Here is a 12,652-nt window from a genome sequence, read left to right as displayed (position 1 = left end):
TACAAAACCAGAGGAACCTGACAGAGTGAAGTGATACTCACATGGTCTTTAAAGAACTGCAGCCTCTGACTGTATTTACGTTTGGATTTCCACATTTTCACCATGGACTGGATCTAAAAACATCCGTTTCATGTCAAGTCTTTGATTTGAAACACTTTAATGAATGTTACCTACTATATGTCTAACTCTCGGCTACAATTATTAATCTAGTTAGGGGTTGAGGATTTCCAGAGACATTAACAATAGCTTTACAGTTTTCTATTGAACTCAATGTGATGTAGTCTAGAGATTTCTCACCATGACAACAGAAGCAACATTTTTCTGAAGCAAATTCATTCTTTCTTTGTATATTTTCCTTTGTTTATAACCCTTCCAGCAAGCCTGCAAGACAAAGAAACATGTGGAAATCACTGAAAGTTGTGTTTTACATGTGGATAGTCAATAATTACTATGTGACTTCGTAGTTTTCACTGAGATGATCGGATGACATTATTCTCCATTTACAGTGAAGCAACACATTACCTGCAATTTGACAACATGTGGTTCTTGTTGGTGTAGATACTCCATTCTCTGAGCATGTTTTCTTCGGACCAGGTAGCCTCTGACCCTCGCCTGCAGCTGCGTCACGAGGGATTCGTTTGCCAACCATAACTGTTCCCTGTTATATTCTGCTGTCACACAGCTGACGACGGTCTGAGAGGAAAAATGCATTTTTTCAAGTTATTAATATTTTAAACTAGTCCCAACGTGGGGAATTAATGCTGTACTGGATGTGGCGTCAGACTGCATCAAAACTAATTCCCTGTTTTAAAAATGTTGTGTTTATTTAATTGAGATAATTCGTTGTGTGAGTTTTAATTGCAAATGTTTCTAAAGACATATTTCACTATTTATTATTCGTTTATCATTTTAAATGTAATCTACGACACAATAAAGTGTACAAAAGTAAAGGGTTCTGATGAATTTTTAAGCAACTGCAAGTATGTTAATTCAATTTTACCTAATGGAGTAGTGCCCCTACAAATTACAGTACCTGGATTTCGTCTTTACTGAGCTGGCCACCATTGTGTTCATATCCTTCAGGCTCCTCCCAGGTGCCCTCTCCAGTCTCCAGGTTATAGTAGTAGTCATATTTGTCCTTGATGCAGTGTTTTATCCACACACTGTCTGTGTTGCCTGGAGGAAAGCAGAAACTGCCCCATTAGACACAGTGCACATTTTATAGACTACCATCACAAATCATCATGTGTGTGGGTTCACTTACCTTCAGTAGCACCGCTAGTTTTGGTCTGCTCCAGTTCAGCCTGGTACGTGTCAGCACATTCAGGCAGCACCGCTTTCAGTCCTGCACATGGAGCCTGCAAATTCTTCAGTGTATCCTGGGAGTCACCCTCAGCCACGCTCCTGTTAATGTCAGCTACTGCTCCAGCCACTGGACAAATATACAAAGAGTGAACCAAAGAAGCAGAGTCAAGATGTGCTGAGTTGAACATGAAAACAACACAAGGTCATTCGATAATAATGATGCAGATGGGATAATGACAGCATCAAAAACACACAGGCCACAACAAACACTGCAGTATGCAGGTAACTGAAGGGGAAGATATGCATAAAAGTTTAAAAAAAATCTGAGCCCTGCAAATAATAAACATGAAACAATTTGTACTTAAGTTCAACGTATCATTATCACTAACATGATAATTTCATCATCTGCAAAAGTCTGAACAGCCACAGAGCAGAGAAACAATCTGCAAACAAAAGCAACCATGACACTTTTACGGCAGCACTGAATACCCAATGAGCTACTGATTCATGGCAGCACTGAAACAAACACTAATTTAGAACAGTGATGAACTTGTGCTGTGATGTGAAAATAATGAACTTCCTCCAGACAATCAGAATATTGTATTCTACTTTTCTTTGAGATAATTTGACATGGATGAGTGAAGTTCAGCTCTGTATACGTACATGTGAGAGCCTCCTCTTCATCCTGATTGGCTGCGAGTACGGCCTCTTGAATTTGGTCCAGCCACAGTACTGCAGACTCATCTCCAGAGTTCTAGAATCAAGGGGGGGAACAGCACAAGCTGATTTATCTTGTTTTGAAAGGAAGAAACCAAATATTACTCTATGCACACAAAGCATTGTACATGCATAGCTGAATAATGCTAAATGGATATTAGATTATGAATCTTTCAAAGCAATTTTAGTTAAAGTTAGTTCTTTACGATACTACCATTTTAATTAATCAGGTTAGGATAGAGGATTATTGTAGATGCCTTTTTAAGCTCTATAGCAGTAACATTGCAAAGCAACACTTGGGCTATTAGAGCCACAGCAAATAGACAGTACATTTTTCTCTGTGTCCAGCTATGAAAAAGGGAAACAATTATTATCGGTTACATGAAAAGCACAGATCATATCCACACCCCCGCTCAACCAGCTACTTTGTAAAAACAGATGTTGACAGTGAACCATCACAGCAAGCACAAAGAATATTTGTTCAGCCTGAGACTAATTTTAGAGCACTATACGGGGGACGGGGGACCGCAGGACAAACAGGATGGAAGTCCCCATTAAATCAGACCAGGCATACCTTTCTTGTTTATATCTGCATCTGACCGACAATTTCCCACATTCCCAACCAGCTAATCATGTTTTCAGGATCAATCTTGTTCCCGCAAATAATGCAGTGGTAAAAAACAAAAAAAAGTATTTTCCTTATAAATTCCTATATAATTATTGTTTAGTGATATTATATCAGTGTTTCTGTGACTAAACTACACTGAAATCTACCAAAAAATTACGTTTTTACAATTAAACCTTGGAAATTAGTTTACTGAAGTAAAATTACTTATAAAACCAAACCCATAAATGACTTAAACCTGAATACAAATACTAACTGTGACAGTGATTAGTGTAAATTGTTCAGCTCTTATCGACATTGAGAAGTACACTCCCACCCCAGTGAGTCAGTGGGCCGTGACTGACGCAGGCAGAAAGGCAGTTTAGTTTTGAAGCCCCGGCAGGAAACATGCTCGCTGCACCACACAAACAGACAAACATCCCACTAGACCAGCAGGAAGCTGAGCTGGAGCTCACACTGTCATCAGTTCCACTCTTGTGCTGTCGAGATGCTGAACGGTAAGTTTCACCGGTGGAGAACTTTTACTGAAAAGACGCCGCATCAAGACGGATGAGGACAAGAAACTTTTTCTTAAAAATCGGGGCTACACACAGAAGAGTGATATGTCACACTTTGTGTCAGGATTCATTTTTTGTCTAATGGCCGTGCAGACTATTCAGCATGAAGGTAAGTTTATCACAATACTATACTACAAAAAACATTATTTAAAAAAGTTGTTACTTTTTAAGCCAGGGTCCAGAAACATTAAGTAATTTTGCTACACTGTTTAAAGATTACTCTTCCAAATCAAAGTTACACCACACAACTTATTTTAGTACAGCTATAAATATAATGGAATAAAAAATATTGAAACAATTGAAGTTTCATGATAGAATGGCTTTTTTTTATAATGATTAAAAAAATTATATTGTTTGGAGTTTACTTTTGTTATAAAACTAAAGCTGCTTTAAAGCAACAGGATTGTTTTTTTTCCTCAAAATTTATAGGAAATCATTCCAGGTCAGATGAAACATCTGTTGCGATACCAAAAACCTACAAAGGGGGGACGTACAACGGTAACCACACAAGAAATCTACCGGCTCACCGCCCGTGGCTCTACGTGAACCCAGAGGACCCAGTGACAGCCTACACCACTGGGATTATCAGTACCTGGGTCATACCATCAACATATATCCTGGCCATGCTGGTGGGAATCCCCTCCAACGCCTACATCCTGGGCTTCCTCAGAGTCAGACTCAGAGCCAGGTCCATGTCCACAGTAGTTCTCTACCTGAACCTGGCCATGTCCGACCTGCTACTCCTGCTCTCCCTGTCGTTGCGTGTTCACTACCACTTCAGTGGGAACAACTGGATATTCGGGGAGATATCCTGCCGGCTTATCACAGCCTTGTTTTATGGTAATGTTTACTGTTCTGCTCAAACTATAGCATGCATAAGCCTGAAGAGATATCTGGCTGTGGTCAGACCGTTTTTGTACCGGAGGATGACTAAGACTACGCTGGCAATGGGGACATGCTTGGTTGTATGGTTCCTGTTGGGGGCAGCTATTGTGCCAGAGCTTCTCGTCGGGCAGAGCTACTACATTACCCCTCTGGGAGTCACTACCTGCCATGACGTTCTACCCCTAGAAGAAAAACCTCACTCCTGGTTGATGCTGTACAGGCTGATGCTGGTTTTTCCAGGCTTCATAGTGCCCTTCCTGATTTGTATCTATGCTCATGTGGCAGTGGTATACCACCTCGGTCAATCTGGCTGTGACTGGAGAGCTTTTATCAGGGTCAGTACTCTGGTCTTTGTCATCTTTGTGGTGTGTTTCTTGCCCAGTGGCATCCTACATATCGCCCACTACATCCGTCTGTTTTCCACCGGGGACGACATGCTGTATGGATACTACAGAGTGGCGGTGTGTCTGTGCTGCCTCCACAGCTGTCTGGACCCCTTCCTGTGTTTTCTCCTTTCCAAGACGCCAGCCTCAGAACTACAATTCATTTCTCTCCGTGAAATACCCCAGAGACGAGCGGCTATGACATGAGACTGGATGTGTGTGCACAGGAACAAAAAACACATCCTTGCTGGGCCATTGTTGGACACAGCAGGGAAGCACAAGAAACAATGATGTGAAAGTTAGGACTGAGGTAATGCTGCAATTACTGTTCGGTCCAAAACAACAATAATCTTTGTAACACAAAGTCTCTGTACAGTGTAAGGAAATGATTATGTAAATTGTGTTACAAGAAATCATATTCTATATTTATGTAGATCTTTACTTACATCGTTCCTTCTTTTCATTACTTGTGTACATAAGACAATGAAGCGCTTGGGATTCATACATAAATACAGACATTTGAGAAATGAGAGACTGCTGTGGAAATCTGATCAAAGTAATAAGAAGGAATGTATTTTTCAAATACTGGTTAATTCCATAATAAAGAACTTTGCAAAGTTTGCATTGTGGGGATGTGGGATATGTAAGCACATTTTCATGAACTAAATGTACATAAAAAAAACAGGGTTATATTACCTGGCAGAGAAGTTGCTTGGTATATTGTAGGACGCCATGGTAGTGTTTGGCTGTGGCTGCGTTCACCCCACTCAGCTTGGCTGTAGGAAGGAGCAGGGCTGCAAGAGTCTGGTGATGGTCGCCTGAGTTAAGTGCCTCATTGATCTCTGCGATGGCTATGATGCCTGGACAACAAACATTTGAAATGTAATCACTCATTTTTCTTCAATAAAAAGGTTATTAAATGCCTACAGCTAAGGATTTGAAATGCTGGATCAAAAGCCCTTTCTTATTTTGTATAAATTGTTCATTAGTTTCAACTGATGAAGGCACATGCAACAACATGTAAACCAAAACTCTGCAGACTTTCTTACGTTCATGTTCTTCGTGGACCTCAACGTTGACTGTGTCAAGGCACTTCTGAACATCGTTCCAGGTGAGGAACTCTTGGCCATTGGCAAGAGCCTCAGCCCGCTGTTTGATAAGGGTGTCAGCATACCTGGAGGAGAAGTTTCAAGACATCATACGAGTCCCTACTCAGTAGCATATCCTGGTGTTGACCAAGTTACCTGGTGCACAGTGACTTGCAAGCTAAACGCTAAGTTAAAAGACATTCTCCCTATAACTGTAATCTTTTTGTCAGATACATTTTTCCATATCATCAGAATTTTACCTCCACAAGTGCCAAAGTTAATTCAACAAAAATAGGGCAGCAGGTTAGGTTGGCCTTAGATACAGACCTGGAGATGGTTAAACTGTTTTACTGGACAAATGCTTGCCAAAACAAACCCAGAGCCTGCTGTCACAAATGTGCAACCATATATATACATACAATTATTGTTTTTCCTTCTAAGAACGTATTTTATGCTTCTATTCTTCAGCAGTCCACAGCTATGTGTCCTGCAGTCATCGTACCTGTTGAGGTTGTCTTGGTCCATGTTGGTGAAGCCCAGCGGAGAGTCAGTCAGTTGCTCAATCACAGCCTGTGGGTCTTTGGTGTCCAGCACCTCATTCAGCACTGCGACCGCTGAGAGCATCTCCACAGCTACACTCAGCTCTTCATGGCTCAGGCCAGACTGATAAAAACAAAAGGCCTGAATCACAAGCATGAAGTGATTTTATCTGCAACATATATATGTATAAATCCCCTACGGCTTTAAGAGCATGTAGGTCGAGATGCAAGTGTCTTAATATTATACATGTCTCACCCTCCCACTTTGTAGCTGCAAACTGAAAAGCTCAGCCTGATAGAGGTTTGCAGCAGTTGGGTAGACAATAGGAAGTTGTGCCTCAGGGTTTGTCAGCTCCTCCGCTGTGTCCAAAGCATTGCCAAGACGAATAGCGGTATTGATGGCAGCAACTGCTTCCAGTTCTGGTCAAGATAATTTTTTCATCAACAACGTTACATACAGGAATGCCACTACCTTAAAGTATCTCATTACGAAAATCATGTTTTTACCCTGCAATACTAATACACACTGAAATGCCTGTGATTTTCAACTGATCAGTAGTTGTAATACAAATCTACGGTAATAAATAAAAAGGTACTTACTTCGTTTCTCCGCCTCCGCAAAGTCATTGCAAGAGGTGACAACTCTCTGAATTTCCTCTTTGTCCACCATCACGGCCCTCCCTCCATCCTGCAGCAAGATTAGAGTGAACCAGAGATACCAGAAGGATCCAACGCTTATTCAGCAAACTTTAATGCAATGGCTTGGAGGATAAAGTGTCTAAAAGTCCTTTCCAACTGAAGTTAAAGTGGCTGATTAGCTGATTCTTCTTCTTTATAACATATTGTGTTTACAGCCTGAGAAGTCAAACAGCAAAACGGCAGCAGCTGCAGTTCTTCATCAATGTCTACATTAAATCTCCTCGGCCAAAGAAATGTCTTTGTTAGATAGAAAGCTAAAAATAAAAAATGCAGTTTACAAAAAGGGTCAAAGATGCTGTAATAATTTGTGTTTCCATTTTAATATGTGGGATTTGTTCCCGTTTTTGAAAATGTTCTTCAAATACTTCATTGGTTTCCCTGAGGAAATGAAAGGACTCATTTTTGGTTTAACCATCTAATATGGGCTTATTTACTGAATATCTACATAAATGAAAAACATAATAAAACAGTGGTGATCTGGCTCCTTGGGCCCGACTCACAAATAACCGAGCAAACAAGCTGACTCAGCATACCTTGGATTTATGTTGGCAGTAGGTGGTAAAATGTTCCAGGTACCAGTGGCTGTTAGACTCCTGAACCCCCAGCAGGGCCAGAGCTTCAAGTCTAAGTGATGCCAGTAGTGCAGCCGTGTCCTGTGTGGACAGTGCTTCATTCACCTGCCTTATGGCCGTCTGGACTGGAGACAGGGAACAACAAGACCAGTGTCACTGAGTGATAATGCATTTTCAGTTTAGATAACTTCTGAAACAGTCTGAATTTATGTGATTTTCTTGATCTGTACATTCTCCAGATGTCCTGTGTTTACATGCACTGTTACAGTACACTGCTTTTCCCATGTATTCATTATAGTGGACAGTGTTTTGGAATGGGGGGGTGGCATGTCAGGGTCATGGGAGTAAAAGACCTTACTGTTGACAAAGTCAATGCAGCCCTGGATCTCCTGCTGTGTGAGCAGCTCCTCATAAACGTCTCTTTCTTCAGTAGCAATTGAGGAACTCTAAGAGATGGACAAAGAAAATAACAACGCTTAATAGATGTTCCTTAAATAAAACATAATTAATTTGTACTTGCTCAGATACATTTTTCCCCATTCATACTCATTAGGTTGCATCATGTCACGTTTGAGCAGATGAATGAAAATGGATCCTGTTTTTACAGTATTTGTGAGAAGAATGGGAGGCGAGATGCCAGATGATGTGGAGGGTTAGCGTTTGTTGAAGTACAGCTGACACTGCAGCCACTGGAATGTGCTGGCAGGGCAAGTGGAGTGAGTCAGTGCATTTGACCCCTTTCAGACCTCAGTGCAGGGTCCTCCTCAGTTACTACAGCTGTCTGTACACTCTAGTCAGCGGACACCAGTTTTAGTCAATAGGTCGACATATGATATTAGACCAGACTTTGTAACCCTATTCCCAACTGGGGTGAACATAGATGTAAAATTGCATCCAACCTGCAATATTTATATTACCTGTAATTATAGCGACACAATAATAACAGACAAACTGTAGAGGTCACTAAGGGGTTTGTTGAGTTCTCACCTTCCCTGTGGACTGATCCTGTTTATGGGCCTTCACATGGCTCAGTCGATCCTGGTAGTCCTGGGCCAGAGCTTCCTGGATGTTCCTCAGGATTGCATTGGGATTATTCAGGGCTCCCATCGTCCCAGAGGCCTGACCTCTGTCAATGGCATCATTGATGGCAATCACAGCAGCATGCACTTAAGACAAAGAGTGTTGGCCAAACAGACATTGGGAATAAATTCTTACAGTTCATCTTTTGAAGTCTCTGTTAAAATAGTAAAAAAATATCTCGTTGAAATGGTAGGAGGACTTACAGGCAGCTTCGTCTACCGAGAGCTCGTTTGCCAGGATACCTCCAATCTTACTGAAAGTTGGCATCTGAATACCATACTTCTCCAGCTCACTCCTCATGTTACTGATCTCCTCCTCTGGAAGTCAGATAAAGGTTTATTAATGGTTAAAATATACTTTATGCATTAAACGAGAATCATCATTCTCAAAACCGTTTTCTTTCTCTCAGCAGTCAAATGTCAAAGTACAAATATCCAGATACAATTTATTTTAACCAAAGATGAAAATTATACATGTTCATAAGTGTTCTAGTGACTTATTCAGTTTTGCTGGGAATATTTGTCTGTGATGCATAAAAACTATTAAACTGGTCTCTCATTATGAGTAAGTTCCTTACAAGTTAACATATTAAATGTTGGTGGCACTGAACATAGAGTAAACAAACAAAAAATACTGACATTTCCCTAAGGTTAAATTTGAGCCAAAATGGTTAAATAAAAATTGTTCTGCAGCAATGACAAAATCCCATACGAATTTCTGAGTCTTATTCAGGACAATCAAGGTCTAGATACTTTGAAGCTTGGTTGTTTATGTGTCCTAAAGAGTATTATTTGGTACTAATCTAAACATCTTAATAGAGGATGTATAAACAATACATAGAGACATGCTCAACTAGGTATGTGTACAAATGATGATTTCTTAAAGACCCAAGGCAACATGTATCCTTTATAACACAAGAATCATCAGTGGACGACATATGCAGAGAATATCAAAAGCCATCACTTCATTGCCTTAATACAATAAATGTTAAGTATTATGGAAAAAACATTTTTTAGTTCTCCTCCGGAAATTAAATGATTACCGGTGCAGGGGCATGATGGCACACACTGATTGCAACATCCTGTTTACATGATCCTACCTGTAAAGGCCACTTTACCCAGAAGGTCCTGAATCTGCGGTGCGATGCCCAGTTTGTACAAATACAAGCTGAAACAAAACATAGGGGGGTAAATATTTAAAAATAAAGCAGTTTAAGGCTTTAGATTTATTTGTATTTGTCATTCATTTGTGATTACTCCTGATGGCTACTCCCCATGTGGTGTCCCACTAACAACACAGGGGGGCAGTATTGACTCAGATAACAACAAGCACTATCTGATGACTGCAAACTGAGCAACTATTTGAACAAGCAGGTGACTGGAAACCTCATTAAACTTTCATCTTGCCGCAGGTATCTGATAAGCGATAATGAATTATAGATATTTAAGGCAGGTCGGGCACCAACAGAACAGCTGTAGAGGCGATTCTGCCCTTTGGTCACAGTGTGTGTAAACATGAAATGCCCTCTGTCCTTCAGACACAGGGGGCTTTTGACAACTATCTAAACTCTGCTTATGCTAAGGGTAACATTTAAACATGCAGGCAGCTGATTCAGTCTGAGATACAAACACAACAACAGCTGACTGGGGGTAATGACGGTGGCTGATGACAAGCCACAGGAGTAAAAAGCAGTCAGCTGACTAGCTTGGAGCAACTTGCTCTCTCGACAATGTGGATCCTCCTTGTTTTTCATGTCTCCCTCTTCATTTTAAATACAAATTGAGCAATGTGTCTCAGCCACTTTGTCAGAAGAAGCTATGTCCTTTCCCTGTTACACTTTGTTCCCGTTTCAATTTTCCACCACACGTAATAAGCATCCACTGCTTGCTTCCATATCTACATGCATTTGTACCCAGGGACGTAGAGTATTCACTGGGTCTTGTGGGACTTAAACTGGACTCGTGGGAAGGAAGAGCACGTGTGTGCATAAGGAAGGAAGGAAACCAATTCTCTCAGGACCTGACCAAAACACTTCAGAGAAAACAATCCAAGGAGCTCACATAACTACTCCCTCGATCTGTGTGGGGCTCATTGAAAGGGTCAGACAGAGAAAACTGACTTTAGTGCATTCCAAGTCATCTTATCGGAAAAAGTAAGGAACTAATGCTTGAGCTAACTATGTAACAATAAAACCAGAGTCTTTCACACACATGAAACCATGATAAAGAAGTAACCCTTTGAGGTGAAACTAAAAGTAAAGCATTAACCGCTGAAACATATTTGATTTGCCACAAAGCCCCTGCTCAATTTAGTTCTTGGAACCAGGTGACATTGCAGAACATTGAACTCCAAGCTGCAGCTAAATGAACAGTGCTTTATAGTATAACATCCACCTGTTTGACAGAAATCCTAAGGAATCATAAGTAGGAATAACAATTCCTACTTCTTGTTTCATATCACTACTTAAATCTAGTTCTCCTATTGGCAAATGCATGAGGTTGAACTTAATGTGCACAATATTAGCCAGTGGCTGAACTCCAGAGAAATAAAAAAATGTCATTATACATATGTACAGCCCTCAAACTATGTAACTTAATACATGACTCTGGGCAAAGCAAAATAACCTTGATCATCAAATGAGCGTTTTACATTGTCTGCCATAAATGAAATGGAACATTTACAGGTCACAGTTTTATTCTAGCTGCCAGACAGCAGCACTTGGCCTTCAGGTCATCTACAAACAATAGCAGTTTAGTCCACTGGTTTTCATTTCTTTCTCAGAAGCGAAGTTAAATTTGAAAGTCAGGTTTTGCACCTTCGGGGAAAAAGCGACTCTGCCACTGAGCAAACAAAATATTTTAGAGATCGGGGAGCAATGCGTAGGAGCTGCAAAGTGAAAAATCACTAGGTTTTTATCCATGTAGTCTCACCTGAGTGCGTGTATGCAGTACACCACCTTGGGCATGTTTTTGCGATCGTACACATCTGTGGTTTCAGGATAGAATATCTGAAAGAAAAAAACACAATAGGAATCAGTCACTCTCCTTTTATCAGGGTCTTGACACTCTATTCTACAGCAACTGATCCATCACTAATAATAATAATGTCCTCATGCAATGATACTAATACCTGTATATTATAATATAATCCCAGGCATCAGCAGTATATAGATTACTAAATATGTGCAGCTGAATCAACACAAATCTCTTACATAATTATTGAGGATTTCAAACTTCCCACTGGTAAAATGTACTCCAGTGCTATTGCCTTAGACTAGGTTATATTATAAAAAGGTGTTAATGCTGTTGTTCCCCTTTTATCACTGCTCTGCTGGTTTCATTCAAAAACATGAAATAATGTTGGAGCATATTTAAGCTTATATTACCAGAATGACTATTCGTAAAGGCAGTTCATAAAAAGCCTGTTAATCAATAAATTAAAAATCAATCCCAAAGGGAAGTAAAGAGATAATTGGCCATCAATTTAACTTTATTTTCATTTCCAGGATACACCTCTGTAAAGCTGTGTGAACTCAAATTCTTTAATGTGTTAAATACTGCTCTGTATCACACCTACTCTTAGAGGTATTTCGTCACAGAGATGGAAACCATTTAGAAATTTTCTGGTAGAATTTGAGGATGCAAAACCATCATATATGTAAATTATCTCAGGATAAATTATATACCGGCCTAGTTTTGCAGACAACTGGATAGCTTGTCTCTACTCTGTCTACAACTTCCCACTTGAAGGATGGTTTCTGCCGTCAAGTATAAGAATGAAACTGCTCTGACTCAGAAAATAAGTGGCTCATCAACTTATCGAAAGGTTGTGATTCAAATCCTAGCTCCTCCAACAACCTTCAAACTAACTCGAACCAAAGAGCTGCCCTAGATGATATGACATTGGCAGAGTAGGTAAGAGAAGTTACAGTATGTAAGGATCAAGGGTTGTGTTAATGTGTGTGAATTCATAAACCAATACAAAGAGTCAGTGCCCCTTAGTATCATATTTTATGGTGCAAAGCATCACTTAAAAGGATCTCACTGGATGATTAGTTTATTTTTTGCATCAAGCACAAGTTTCCAGCTCACTTGCAAGACATCTGGTATACCACTGAGGTAGAGAAAGTTTATACAAATCTCAGTCCTTTATAAAGCATTACGTTGCAAAAGGAAAAGAAAAAAAAAATCTTTCAAATGAAA

The 12,652-nt window shown here is 40.1% G+C and overlaps 2 protein-coding genes across 2 annotated transcripts in view; one reads left to right on the top strand and one right to left on the bottom strand.

Moving 5' to 3' along the window:
• Positions 1–12,652, bottom strand: part of iqgap2 (IQ motif containing GTPase activating protein 2) — a 31,879-nt gene that overhangs the window by 8,449 nt on the left and 10,778 nt on the right. Inside the window, exons 5-21 of the mRNA XM_053421246.1 lie at positions 11,381–11,457; positions 9,550–9,617; positions 8,654–8,767; positions 8,358–8,536; positions 7,729–7,816; positions 7,332–7,495; positions 6,700–6,787; positions 6,356–6,519; positions 6,063–6,223; positions 5,522–5,646; positions 5,169–5,332; positions 1,969–2,059; positions 1,265–1,432; positions 1,034–1,176; positions 523–693; positions 298–381; positions 42–113 (exon numbers count right to left, since the gene is read on the bottom strand). Of these exons, the coding sequence (XP_053277221.1) occupies positions 42–113; positions 298–381; positions 523–693; positions 1,034–1,176; positions 1,265–1,432; positions 1,969–2,059; positions 5,169–5,332; positions 5,522–5,646; positions 6,063–6,223; positions 6,356–6,519; positions 6,700–6,787; positions 7,332–7,495; positions 7,729–7,816; positions 8,358–8,536; positions 8,654–8,767; positions 9,550–9,617; positions 11,381–11,457 (2,121 nt within the window). The remainder of the gene's footprint in view (positions 1–41; positions 114–297; positions 382–522; positions 694–1,033; positions 1,177–1,264; positions 1,433–1,968; positions 2,060–5,168; positions 5,333–5,521; positions 5,647–6,062; positions 6,224–6,355; positions 6,520–6,699; positions 6,788–7,331; positions 7,496–7,728; positions 7,817–8,357; positions 8,537–8,653; positions 8,768–9,549; positions 9,618–11,380; positions 11,458–12,652) is intronic.
• On the top strand, positions 3,003–5,304 carry f2rl2 (coagulation factor II (thrombin) receptor-like 2). The gene is made up of 2 exons (XM_053421247.1): positions 3,003–3,313; positions 3,634–5,304. The coding sequence occupies exons 1-2, from the start codon at positions 3,250–3,252 to the stop codon at positions 4,677–4,679; spliced, it is 1,110 nt and encodes a 369-aa protein (XP_053277222.1). The 5' UTR covers positions 3,003–3,249; the 3' UTR covers positions 4,680–5,304.

Source organism: Pleuronectes platessa, chromosome 4 (genome assembly GCF_947347685.1).
Source record: "Pleuronectes platessa chromosome 4, fPlePla1.1, whole genome shotgun sequence".
Classification (NCBI taxonomy): Eukaryota; Metazoa; Chordata; class Actinopteri; order Pleuronectiformes; family Pleuronectidae; genus Pleuronectes; species Pleuronectes platessa.
This window is presented reverse-complemented; position numbering and strand designations above follow the sequence as displayed.

Bases quoted from the DNA above. Each gene is read 5' to 3' on its own strand.
- f2rl2 (XM_053421247.1), top strand. From the start codon at position 3,250: ATGTCACACTTTGTGTCAGGATTCATTTTTTGTCTAATGGCCGTGCAG. The intron at 3,314-3,633 runs GTAAGTTTATCA...CAAAATTTATAG, and splicing joins GCAGACTATTCAGCATGAAG to GAAATCATTCCAGGTCAGAT.